Source organism: Oenanthe melanoleuca, chromosome Z (assembly GCF_029582105.1).
Source record: "Oenanthe melanoleuca isolate GR-GAL-2019-014 chromosome Z, OMel1.0, whole genome shotgun sequence".
Classification (NCBI taxonomy): Eukaryota; Metazoa; Chordata; class Aves; order Passeriformes; family Muscicapidae; genus Oenanthe; species Oenanthe melanoleuca.
Genome location: NC_079362.1, coordinates 64,626,235 through 64,640,013, shown reverse-complemented (window position 1 = coordinate 64,640,013; position 13,779 = coordinate 64,626,235). Strand labels below are relative to the sequence as shown.

At 36.4% G+C, this 13,779-nt stretch overlaps 1 protein-coding gene across 1 annotated transcript in view; it reads left to right on the top strand.

Annotated features, from left to right (window-relative positions):
* WDR70 (WD repeat domain 70) overlaps window positions 1-13,779 on the top strand; it is a 139,065-nt gene that overhangs the window by 14,977 nt on the left and 110,309 nt on the right. The window contains exon 6 of the mRNA XM_056513716.1: window positions 3,332-3,530. Within this exon, the coding sequence (XP_056369691.1) occupies window positions 3,332-3,530 (199 nt within the window). The remainder of the gene's footprint in view (window positions 1-3,331; window positions 3,531-13,779) is intronic.

Genomic DNA, 13,779 nt, shown 5'->3' with positions numbered 1-13,779 from the left:
TGTTACCCCTGTTTTTCAAAAATATTAGGGCAAATACAATGACAACATGTGATGACTTTAATAGCAGCTATTGTGTCTACCTGTAGACAGAATATTCTTGTTCATGCCTAATGAAAAAGAAGGCAAACTAGGTGGACAGCCTCAGTGTGTGGATTTTATGGAATAATGGTGAGGAAGAGAAAGCTATTTTTCTACTTAAGTCTGAAGTTTATTCTTAAACTTTTGTCTGTTTCTGACAAACAATATATGCTATGTATTTTAATTCTGTTTAAATTCTGAAAATCAAAAGGAATCAAAAGTAGCTGAGGGGAATGAGGACCACACAAGTCCGCTGTGTGGCAAGGCTGGCAGACATGACAGCTGGCAGCTGTACCTTCCTAGTTTCTGTATCGATGGAAGTTTAACAGCCCATACAAGACTATAGTAGATCTCTATAAATGCATATTATGGGCTGATACAGCCTATATGTGGTAAGTTATTAAAGACAAACTTGTAGACTTTCAGACTGAACAAATTTTTATTAGAAGATTTTGGTTTTGCCTGTTAGTCTTCGGAAAACCTGGGCACTCTCACTGAAATACTTGATTGCACAGTATACTACTTTCTGTATCTTATGTAACATCTTGTACTCTAGGCAAAATATTCTGTGCTTCTATTTGCTTCTAATGATCTTATATACCCATTTGGTGCCATAGTGAGGGATGACAAGAATTTAAATATAACATGATTGTGTATTGTAAATGGGTGATTCCAGTATACATAGCCAATTTAAACAAGTGATAAGGTCAATACAGAGGTTTTCCATAATTTTCTCGTTCTTCTAATTGACTTGACAAGAGAGACCTCCAGGGACTTTATATAAAGGAAGATAAAAAATGCATTTTGTTAGGCTGAGTTATTAGGTAGGCTCTGATAAGTCATCAGAATTCTGCTCATAGTACATTTTCTTTGTTTTTCTTTTTGTTTTTTTGCTGAGCATTAAGAAGGAAGGGCTTAACATGAAAAGTTCTCAGGGAATTTTGATATTTCCATATAAAAAAAGATATGTTGCTTAGTTCTTAGAAGTAAAAACAGGAAACTAGAAAGACATGCTGTTATGACTCAGTCTTAATTCAGAGGAGCAATCCTGCAACTGACAATTTTAGTCTGAAATACAGGATTTTCTAGTTATTTTTATTACAAAGATTTTAGTTACTATGAGTTGATCTAATATGCATAGCATCTTTTATTCTCTGATAATGACAACAGTTTACTGAATTTAAATTTTTAAAAAATTATCAGAGTTTTTTTTTAAATTACCGGAGTAGCTCATATACCAATTTTTCAGTTGTTAAAGTGTCACTGCAAAATTATGTGAAATACAGCTAATGATTATTTTTTCTCCTGAGCTACCTCTTCCCTGTAGAGAAATGTTTGCAATAGCTGTGGTACTTAATTTTTGCATACGTATAATAATTACACCTTGTGAAACGAAAGTGTCAGTATATGAAAAGAAGAAAGCTGAGAAAATTGAGTGATATGCAGAGAATGAACACATGGGGGGGATATCTCCACATACTAGCACAGCTCTCAAAATATTTTTTGTTTTTGCTGTTCTCAGTGTGCCATCCATGCTCTGGTACTGCTTTCCATATTTTTTTCCCTTCTCTTACAGCTTGTTTTACTTACTGAGGAGATAATGAGGGAAATAAAAAAAATCTCCTTACACTTTTCTGAATCCTGGGAGAGGGACTGGCAAAGTGGTTTATCTTTCTTTACAGCCCCTGGTAAAGTAAGATTGTAAGATTGGAAGTTTAGGGAAACACCCTTTGTTTAGTCCTTTCTGTCAGCACCACTCCCAGCTGCTGCCAAAAAGGTAGATGGGCTTTTGGTCCGGCTGCATTGGTATGCTCCTATGTTTGACTTTATCCCAGTCAGGACAGAGAATATCTGTAGCTGTTGCTGGAATATTTGGCTGTCCCTGCCATGCTTAGAGTGTGGTGAAAAATTACACTTCAGCACTGGCCATGTCACATGCAGAGTAGCTGTGCTGCCTCTCAGAATCTGAAACGTTTGATTTGATCAATTTCCTTCCCAGCAAATGAGAGAATGGTAAAGGTAATGAGGAACAAAGGTACTGTTCTTGGATGTCTATATAAAGATCTGAATATTTGGGACTCCTAGGATTGGATTGGCCTTGTTGAATCATTATGTTGTATACATCCTTCTCACTGACTGAGTGTATATTTGATTTCATTCAAAAACTAATTAAATAATTTGGCTTTTGAGGAAAAGATGTGTGGTTTGCTAGTGTAGGAATTCATATCAACTTTCAAAATGCAACTCTTTGCATATTGTGTTATGAAGCTAGTTATGAAGATAGCTTACTTGAAGAACTTTGAAGATCCCAATTTGTGCCTCTCATGCTGGAAAACCTTCCCTTTGTTGAAAGGATATTGATTGTCCCATGGTTGTAGAGTAAGAGAAGCTCTTTTGCAGTTATATTTTTGAGATAGTCATATTCTGGTCTAGTTCTTTAAATTAGACAAGCTATTAGCATACAAACCCTGCTCTTCACTGTAACATCTGAGGTACAAAGTCATGTTGGTTTTAGTTTATTTTCTTTTCTTTCTGAAACACAGTTTCAATTGTGTAACAAACAATTTTTTTTTTTTTTCCATGCAACTTAGTAGCTGCTTGTACAGCTAGTTCTGGAGGCAAAGCAGGGCAGCATTCTCTGTCACAATTATGTATGTCAGACCAATTTTCTTAGTTTTTTATTATGTTTCTGAACTTTTTTGGTTTTTATCATAGTTTTAACATGATAATCTAAACTTTAAAAAAACCCAAACCAAACAATACCTCTCTATTTTCACAAAGATACTGGAAAAGAAGACTATTTTTTTCAGCCTGCTCACTTAAAAATTCTGAAAATGCAAGCTCCCAAATGAAGCCTTGAAAGTTGAGCTTCTCACACGGAGTAGACGTTCTGCCCTTTCAAGCGGTGTGGCTTGGGAGCTGCCAGCAGAGGGAGCGCGGCTATTTTGAATGAGCTGCAGGAACACAGACACAGCAACTCAGCTTTTCAGAAATTTCCGAGTGCCAAAAATAGTGTGTTTGCTCAACTGATTTGGGCAACAGCAGAATTGCAATTTAATGGAACTTTTGAAACACTTGCAAGTATTTCGAAAGGTGATGGTGGGCCTACACTATGTTAATGAAAGTTAGTGTACGTTTTGCTGCTAATTTTGGTGTCTACTGATTTACAAGAGTGCTCAACATCTTTTATCTGAGAATTTCAGTGGAAGTGATGGTGTTCTTTGAATACTAATATTTTACATTTTCCTTGCAGAGAGGCAGTGTGTAGTGAAAGTGAGGACAGCTCAAATGAAGCATTAAGTGGTCCTTCTGTGCAAGCACAGAGTTCTGCTAAAGGTCAAGCTGAGGATACTGATGATGATGATGATGAAGAATTCATCGGGCCACCACTTCCTCCTGGGTTCAAGGATAGTGATGACGACAATGACGATGATACAGAGGAGGAAGATAATGTAAGTAGTTTGTTTCTCTTTAATGTTTTAATCCTGTGAGTGGGCTCTGATTTATATATGTGCCATTCCTTTTTGATGAAATTTCCAGGTGATGTATGACTTGTTCAAAATGCAGATTTTCTGTTTTTCTTGCAGTTTTTTCTGTTTTTCTAATGATAATTCATCAAATGCAAATAATTATTTTCATTTAAAAATATCAGGATTTTAAACAAAAATATGCATTTGAGTCTCAAGGGAAAATCAGCATCAATTAGTGTATATTGTTTACTTTTTTTGTTTTCATGTTATGAAAAAACTAGATAAATAAATATTTAGTATGGCTATTTTGGATGATTTGTTTCCAAAAGCATATGTAGAATTTTGTACAAGAAAGAGGAGGCAGAGGTGGGCTTGAATCTAGGGAGAGCAATTGTGCCAGAACTGTTTTTAGGAAATTAAGTATGGTAACTGAGTGCTTTTTGGTTGGTTGGTTGGCTGTTTTTTTTATTTGTGTTTATTTTGATTTGCATTTTTCTAAGTAAGTGCCAAACCTGTTCTTTGTTAAGAATAGTTTTTTCTATCTATGTTGAAATCAGGAGGACCCCTGACAGCCTAACTTTGATGTCACAGATATTCTGTTAATAAGACTTCCTCTATTTAGTTAAAAGGCATCTGGATCTAGCACTAGGTGGTGTGGTTTAGTGGTTTCAGGGTTACAGTAGTAGTGCTGGGTTGGACCAAATGATCTTAAAGGTCTCTTCCAACCTTGATTATTTGATGATTCTGTGAAAAGAGTAATGGTTTGATGTTTGTTCTTCAAAACTGCCTGGATCGAATATTTTGTGGCCTTGGGTTTTGTGTGATGGTTTCCATGTGTAACAACAATGACAGAAGTCCTGTGAAAACAGCCTTACTTACTGCTGTTTTGAACCATCTGTTATTAAAAAAAGACCTGTATGTCCTGTTATATACACAAATGTAAACCAAACTCTAAAAACCCCATGTATTTCCAGGTGTCCCAAGGCTTTCTTTTGTATTTTTCTTTTGTTTTTACTGGGGATTCAGCCTATTTATTCTTTTTCTATAACATCTCTTACCTTGCATGTTTTGAACTTACATTTTAGAGTGCTTGAGAGGAGCTTCTTAAGCCATGACATAACTCATTTTTTAGAGTGACCCTCAACTTATGTGCTGACAATTTTTCTTTTTTGTTTTTTGTTTAGCTACAAGGGATAAGTAATAGGAAATTCTGGTGTCTAAGGTATTTATATCACTTTGTCTGATTCATTTGATTCACTGTTGCCTATGGATTTCTTTTAATTATTGGACTGTACAATTTAGTCCCACACCTCCTGTGATTGTATCTGTACCCACAGATGACTTGTTCTGTCTCAGGGAACCATGCAGAGATAAATCCAGAATTTTCTTTGAGAATTACATAAATCTAAGTTCACTCACTGTTGACCTGTGTTAGGAATTCTCTTAACTTTTAGCTGTTAGGGAACTGTGGAGCCGGTCTCTGTTTCTGAGGGCATTATAGAATCACTGAGTTTCAGTTGCTATGTGTCATGTTGTATTAAAATCACTATTTCTTTTCTGCCAGCTTCTCTGGAATGCCAAAGGCATTGCAGAAACAAATTACTTCAGCCTGTCTTCCTCAGTAATCACAGTGCTGATTAGCTGTTTTAATTTCCAACAAGACACTGGTATTAATTTTTTATTCTTACGTATTTGAATAATACTGCAACTGGCTTGATGAAGTGAAGTTACTGGTGACCAGAGTCAAAAGACGCTAAAGAAAAGTTTCAGACAGAAAGGTAACTTGCAGTCTGGTGTGATTTAAATTTGTCTGAACTGAAGACAATAGTTACAAAACAGTCTAGAATAGATTTGGTTGAGAATAAGCAGAGCAGCAGAAATATGAGACTTGTGGGTTTTCAGTCTAAACAGTTAATTTATAACTGGGGAGATTTTGTGTCAGTGTGAATGCCAGAGGCCTTTGGGGTCTAGAGCCTCCCCTTACTGCTGCTCATGAACTCAGTTATTTTCTTTCCTGTGAAGGGAATCAGGAAGCAGCTGTGCTTTCCTGGTTTCCTGTTGATCGATTGGTGATCACAGTATGATCTTGCGAGCCCCAAGGAAGGCAGGTGTTGCAGTTATGAGAACTCTGTGATTCCTTTCTTTTGCTTGTACATAGCCTGCGGTTGGTATGCTTGGGTGCAGAACTGAGACAGGAGAAACTGAAAGCTGAATATTTTTTCCCCAGATGTAGTGTGAGACTGTCTCTCTTTTATCATTATATTTTGCTGCTGAAGTAATTTCTTGAAAACACAAGTGTCTGTGGTTTTGATCCTGAGGAAATCAAGTGTATTTTTAGTAGTTCTGGGTGTTGTAGTGTATAATTTGTAATCTGAAGTCTTGGGAATTTTGTATAACAGATAAAATACACCAAAATACTGGCTTCACCCTGACATTTTCCCGCTGTCTCTCAAGTCTAACTTTAGATGTGGGGATTTTTTCACGGTTGCTTGTTCAGTTGTTTTTGGTTTCTTACGGCAGATTGTCAGTAGAGACATTTGTCAGATTGGGCTTGCTATGAGGCAGACAGCTTTTGAGTCCGGGACTGCCCAGCTCACATGATTTATTTTACTTGATAAACATTAAGGTGGAAGGAGTAGTTATTTTCTTTGATGGGAATTTTTCATACCCTCTTGGTATTTTAATGGGAAAATGACTAACAGCAGGTAATTGCTGAATATTTTGAATTGACGCTGGTATATTTTGAGTATTATGCATTTTTGTAATTTGCATAAATCACCTTTGATACAAACCAAACAAATTTTTTAACAGAGCCTTAGGTATTATTAAATGTGTGAATTCTGACTTGAAGTATTTTCTTTCTCAAATTGATACAAGTTCATTTGATATATACAAGTCTTTGTGGTGCTATTTTAAAGGATTTTTCTGTGTTTAATCTGTGTTGATACTGATGATTAGTTGCATTTAACAAATAAATATTTAGGTTAAATGACTGCTAATGTGGTATCATCCACTTCCATTTGTGTCAAAAGTGATGATTCTAAATAAACCTGAGTATGTTTGTGAGTATTTATCCAAATGTGTTACTATAGTAGTGTAAGGAATAACGCTCTATCAAGTACACTTTAAGGACAATAGATACATGTGGTATTAATTCCCTCTGATACTTTCCTCTTGGTTTAGTGTCCTGTTTTATATAAAAGGCTTGCATTGATTTGGGGAGTGAAGAAGTTTAAAGCTAGCTATTTGAGTTGTGATCAGCACTTGCTTTTCTGTGGTGCCTTTTCTTCTAATGATGTAAAACCTGGTGGAATTCTCAATGTCCATTTTTGACATGCTCATAAGCTGAGAAGGGGAGGGAGGAAGCAGAGCATCTTCCATAGTGTGAAGTTTTTCAGGGTTGATCTTATCCTGTGATCTTAACCTTTCTAAAAATTTCAAGATAATCTTTAAAAGAGGAAACAGCTTATTTTACAAAAGGGCAAATGGTTAATGGGGGCAATATTGCCTGTGGTAGATTTTGGATTAGGAAATATGGTAGAGACTTCTCCAGCACTTTTTCCCTGGCAAAATGCACTGGGAGTCTGTCTGATGTCTGTGCACTCAAAATCTCTCTGAAGAGGGACAAAGACTAGCAACAGCAGTTGTGTCAGGATTGGTAGATAGACAGATTTAGATCTAGGACATAAACGTTTTTCAAGGGAATGGGTGATACATGTTAGAAGACTTTAGTAACAGAGACTGTATTTGTTGATTCTCTCTTCTACATGTCGTTAGAAAATGTACTGAGATCTTTAACAAAACTTAATGTAGTGTTAGCATCTTGTGACACTTTTTGTGGCTTGAGGCAACAAGTAAAGGTGATTGTTGAAGAATTTTCCAGATGGATTTGCAAGGATTTACCTTCTGTTTGGAGCTGGGTTACAGTTCATTCTCCTTTGGAACAGAGAACTGTTTCTCCCTGCAGCACCAAAGGGATACTAATCATGTTGTAATTATGTCCCTGAAACAAGTACAGCCTTGGGCTGTGGAGAGGCCCCAAGGCTGTACTCTGATTTGGCCTGTTTCCAAAATGATAGCATAGCTGTATTTCAGGTTTTAGAATTATTTGGAGATATTTAAAATTTTGTTTTTCAGAAGTTTAACGGGGCATACCAGTGATACTTGTCCAGAATGGAAGAAAGCCATTTCCTGATGATTTAGATAGAGAATTTAAGTAGACTGTAATTGCTCCAATTAGAATTTGGCTATGGTACTAGACTAAAAATTACGGTGTTGTAAAAATATATAAATGTTATGGAAATTTTTAGTCATCCTAAGGATTTGTAAGATTTAGTTTGAGAATTGTCTGTCCTGTAACTGCTGAAACTTATTTACCCAGTCATGTTTCATCTTGTTCAAAGATGAAAAAGTATAGTGAGCTGAACAAAGCAGTTTTTTGTATGCAGCAGAGACAGAAGAGTGTGGTTTTGATGGCAAGAGGCATTATCTTCTAAATCCTTCTAGTTAATGAGAAAAAAATATGTAGCAGTTAACCATTACTTTCAATTTGCTTGTATGTTAATTTCCTTAACAATGGTCTTAACAATGAAAATTAAGTAAATATATTTTATTTATATTAAACTTGGAACAAATTGTGGCATTTTTAAAGGATCTTTGATGTGGTTACTGCTGGTGCAAAGATTGAGAAAAGTTAAATCCAAAGCGAGTTAAAACAGATTTGCAAACTTTGCAAAAATCCAATGTGAAAGAATCAAACAGAAGCTGTAAAGAAGGGAGTACTCAACTTAAGAAACCGAGATCATCATATGGAGAGGAAGCTAGCAAGGTAATTCCCTTAGGGAATGTCAATCTTTGATAAAAAGGCATGGGGTATTTGCTCATCTCTTCAGCCGAGTGCCCCAGAGTTCACGATTACCAGTTGTTCCTACAGTGTACTTGCAAGATCAGCAGACCTCAATAAGGCCAAGCCTTCTCTGCTGTATATCACGCCATGCTTTTTTGGTGGATGATACTGCTTTTAATTAACTTGCAACGTGACAGAATATGAAAAGTTTTAGAATGTTTCCCCTGATAGGTACTTTGAGTCCTGTGGGTTTGTTTCCGGAAATATTTTGTGAGAACATTAGGAAGCATGTATTTGTTGGCTGTGAGGTACTTTAAAGTTAAAGAGAGGTGATTTTACCAGTATAAAATAAAATGTGATACAGAACATAATTATAGTTTTTACTGCTCTTTTTACTGAAGTTCAGATATCTTCTTATGTCCTGTTTTTATCAGTTCCTTTAAGAAACCCTTTACCAGATCAGCTTTAGCTGGTGTAGCCTGTAGAAAGCCTTCTTTTGGAGCTGCTGATACCACTTCTGTGTTTGAAGAGGGAGCTGTTAAGAGTGATCCAAGGTGTTCTTCATCTCAAGGCTAGATATGCTGTGGCTGTAAACCTTCCATAGTTAAAACGTGGGATCCTCATGCTCATCCCTCCAAGACCCTTGATTTGTTTATAGCCAGAAGATTTTGTGGAAGCTAATGTCCTCTACTATGCTGAGAGGGATAGTAGACTTTTAACTTTTTTTCTGCCATGTGTGTTTAAAGTATGCATAACCTTGAGACTGTGCGAGTCTGTGTCCTACCGCTTAAGAAAAAAAAAAGTCTTTCTAAGCACATAATCTGCACGTTTATCTCAATCACAAGACTGTACTTTTGATAGAGTATTACTTAAAAAGAATGGGTAGTTGCAATGGTACATGCAATTATACATGCAATGCAATGCGGTACATTGGTATATGCAATGGTATATGAACATTCTATCCTGAATATTACTCTCTTTACTTCCAGTAGAAGCTGGGATCTTCAGAGGTAAAGATATTGAAATTTAACTTATTCTTTGAGAACCAAAACCACTTAAACCCTGTCAAAACGACGTGGTGACTACCTCTTTACCTGATGCTTGATGCATTTTTTGGCAGTTGCAACAAATTTCCCAATATAATTTTAAAATGAAACACAAATAGCATATTGTTGCTATCAGTGTTAAAATATATAAAATCTTTCTAAATTTGGCCAGGGAACTAACAGCAATGGTCACACTGTATTCAACCTTGTTGGCATCACTGTGGAAAACACAAATTGAAGAGAGCAGGTTTTTCTCTGTATTTAGTATGTGAATGTTATCTTTTTGAAAAGTTGTTCGTGCTCTAAACAGAATAATGAGAAATACAGATACAGAGCACTCTTGCTTGAATCAAGGGGAAAATGAAGTGGATGATAACAAGTATCTGAAATATTTATGGTGGGGATGAATAAATAATTTAAAAGGATTGGATTTGAGGGAAGAGTGTAAGTGACATGCAGTTACACTTCCTCTCCAAAACAAGTCTTCACAGGATTTTTGATGAACAAATGATTTATGTTAAACTATTGGAACTGCAGACTACTCCAGTGGAATCCTTGGAGAGCAATTTTGTTGACTCTAAGAATGTCTGCTGTTTGTTTAAAAGACAGCTTTGGATTTTTATGAATGTGAGACTACCACACATATTGTTTTACAACTGCTGCAATGACAACTCTTATTTGCAGGTGAGCACTTAGCAGTATACAAAGACTATACATACTTGATGCTAACAGTATCCAGATCACACAACATTCACATTGAACTTCCTTCCTTTATTTCTGCTTATCCTTTTCTTTGTATTTTAAAGCCTAATAAAATTATTTTCAAATTTTTAGGATCTTGGACAGTATTTTACTGCATTACCTTGTGTACTATTCATGAATGCTTATATGATGTACCATTGTAACTAAAGATTAATGAATATTTAAATAGCTAAATATGGAAAGAAGAAAGACTTTTTTCTGATTTCCTTTCATAAACCAATATAGTTACTTTCTCCAGAGAATCTGAATAATCATAAAAGATGAGTTGTATGACCTTCTATTAGCCATGGCTTTTTGTGAAGTTCTGAGGCTTTGGAAATGTACTTTTGTAAACTATTTATTCCTTTATTTTACTTAGAAGTATTTCGATTTTGAACATTATCAGTTTTAAATCTGTTGGTACTGAAGAACTGTCTCAATTACTTAATGACAGACAAGATAAAGACTTCCTTTTTTCAGTTTTCTCCTAAGATCCTGCATCTGTTTATATATGAATGTTATTTTCTTACGAAAAAATTACACTGATATGAGCATCATATGCAAGAATAGAAAAAAGGTGATATGTTATGTAACCTTTACTTCCCAATATAAAATAAGTAGTTCAGACAAGACCTTTGTTAGGAAGTTTCCTGTTCAGTTTTCTGAAATAGGGCTTAATGCATAGAGCTAATAAATAGCCATTTCGTGAAGCTCAGGTTCATTATTAAAGGTTGGAGGTTTAGATCCATTTTCATGTAATTGTTGTGCTGACTTCAGTGGGGCTGCAGACATGGACCTCCAGTTTCGTAACTGGGACTGAGTATGCATACTCACTGGAAATTCTAGTGGAGTACCTTTGCTTTTACACTATTAATAAGACAGAAGGCACGGACAAAATGCAATTTACTTCTACCAGCAAAAAAAAGAAACAAAAGAAAGACCATGATTTGTGACTTTCATTTTTATTTCCAAGTTTAATTAGTTAACCAGTGTTTAGTAAATGAAAGCACATGGTGTGTTGCAGCAAAGTGTGCTTTCAATGTGGAGATAAAAAACTCATGAGTAGAACAGTTTTCTTAACCCTTGTGCAATACAATTCTTCTTTTTATTCCTCACAATTGCACAGAGAGGCGCACTGGAAACACCACAGAGGCACACCAGTCATCCTTGAACTTTTCATAGTCTTGCATAGTTTCTGCAGCCCTCTTTAGCAGCTAGCTTGGAACCAGTTTTTAGAATAATTAGTACTTTATCAAGATTTTTATTTGAATTATTTGGATGTGTGGAATTAATTTCAGTGAGCATTCTCATGTGGTGAAACACAAGGGCTTAAATAGGGGTTGAACTCTGTCCTAGTGACCTTTTTAAGTACAGAGGCCCTTAGGTCATCTTTTATATAATAATGAGTATGAACCATGTCATGGTTTGGGAACAGTATTCACCAATTTAGTACTCCCATTGAAAAGAAAACCATGATCTGCTCCCCTCCCTCCCTCCCTCTGGTGGGGGACCCAAAAGGCAGAGATTATGGGTTATGAACAATATTAGAATAATTAATGTTATTATCAGAACAATTTGGTGGAAACAGCAGTGGATATGAAAGCAAAGAGTAATTAATAACCAAAGTGCGCAAAGAGAAGGTGATTTGCATGGAAATGGTCTCCTTTGCTTGACTGTCCAATGGCTTCTGGTGACTGGAAAGGGAATGCCCTTCTTCTTGGAAGAGTCTCTTTTCCCTGCCCCTAGCACTGACATGAGGTGTAACTGAGTAGTCTAATGTCTTGTTCGTTCCCCATCGTGGCTGGATCCAGAACAGTGCAGGAAATAAATTCTAGATGAGCTGTAAAAGCCAGGAATAGAACTTTTTCTGCACATGACCAAAACTTTTCTTTTAGAAAAAAATGGCTTTGAAGAGTTATCCTACTCAGTTAATTAATTAAAGTATCTAGAATGAAAGCAGAGGCTAGAATTCTAATTCGGCTGAATATGAGCCAGCAATGTGCCTTGGTGGCCAAGAAGGCCAACGGCATCCTGGCCTGCATTAGGAATTGTGTGGCCAGCAGGAGCAGGGAGGTCATTCTTCCCCTATACTCGGCACTGGTGAGACCACATCTTGAGTACTGTGTCCAGTTCTGGGACCCTCAGTTTAGGAAGGACGTTGATATGCTAGAACGTGTCCAGAGGAGGGCAGCAAGGCTGGTGAAGGGCTTGGAACATAAGTCTTATGAGGAACGTTTGAAGGAGCTGGGGTTGTTTAAACTGGAAAAGAGGAGGCTTAGAGGTGACCTTATTGCTCTCTACAACTTCCTGAAGGGAGGCTGTAGACAGGTGGGGGTCAGTCTCTTCCACTGGGCAGCAACTGACAGAACCAGAGGACGCAGTCTCAAGCTACGTCAGGGAAGGTATAGGTTGGATGTTAGGAAGAAATTTTTCACTGAAAGAATAATAAAGTACTGGAATGCTCTTCCCAGAGAGGTGGTGGAATCATCGTCTCTGGAAGTGTTCAAGAAAAGGCTGGACATGGCACTTAGTGCCATGTTATAGTCTATTCTCTGAGTCGAGGTGTTAGGACATAGGTTGGACTCGATGATCTTGGAGGTCTCTTCCAACCTCAGTACTCTGTGATTCTGTGATTCTGTAATTGATATGAGTTATTTTCATAGAAATAGTTAGAAAGTCTAGCTTGTTTTTTCAGTCAAGTGTTTCACAAATATCACAAATATAATGATATTTCCCATCACTTACTGTAGGGTGTATATTTCTAGATCAATTCTGGTGTCATAACCTTTATTAGAATTGCAATGTCCTGTGAATGAGGACAAAATTTATGTTAATATCTGTCTCAGTAGCTTGTTACCTGTTCTTTTTCAATTATGTATTACAGGCAAACCATGGGACTTACTACTTTTATTTAAAGAGGGAAACAAAAAAATAAAGAAATCATGTTATACATACAACTTTTTCCTTTTTTCTCTTGTATTAAAAATGGAATTGTCAGCTTTGGCAGATTAGTTGGAGGATGAAGAAGTTATTTTGGATTTATGTATGCAGCAGTGTGTTTCTTGGCTCAGTAATTTTAAAAGTTTCGTGCATTGTAATTTGGATTTATAAGGATGTCTTTTTCTAACCAGCCTGTTACTTGGGGTGTTTTGGAACATGCTGGCCTCTGCAGAAAAGGTAAATGTACATATCAGGCTCTGTATGGCATCTCTGGGCATCAGCTGGCTTTCAGTGCCACCAGATTTGTAATTTTTTGCAGTTCAAATAGTCAGTGTATGTCTCTTGCAAAACTGATGCCACAAATAAATATATGAATAAAGATATTTCTCAGTGACATTCCTTCTTGAAGTTCGTTTGCTACCTTTTCTACTGAGTGCCAAAAATATCAGAAATGGAAGTTCAGAAGAAAATTCCAGTAGGTTAATCATCCTCAGTGTCTACAGACTGCACATACCTGTTTTATGAGATCAGTGTGACACAGAGGGCTGAATCAATTTAAGGACAACCTCTTCTTGGTCTACAGTGTCATGTCTTGGTCTTTATGAGTATTCTGTGCCATTTTAGATGCCTTAAGACCATCTAGAAATAAATTGGTTTT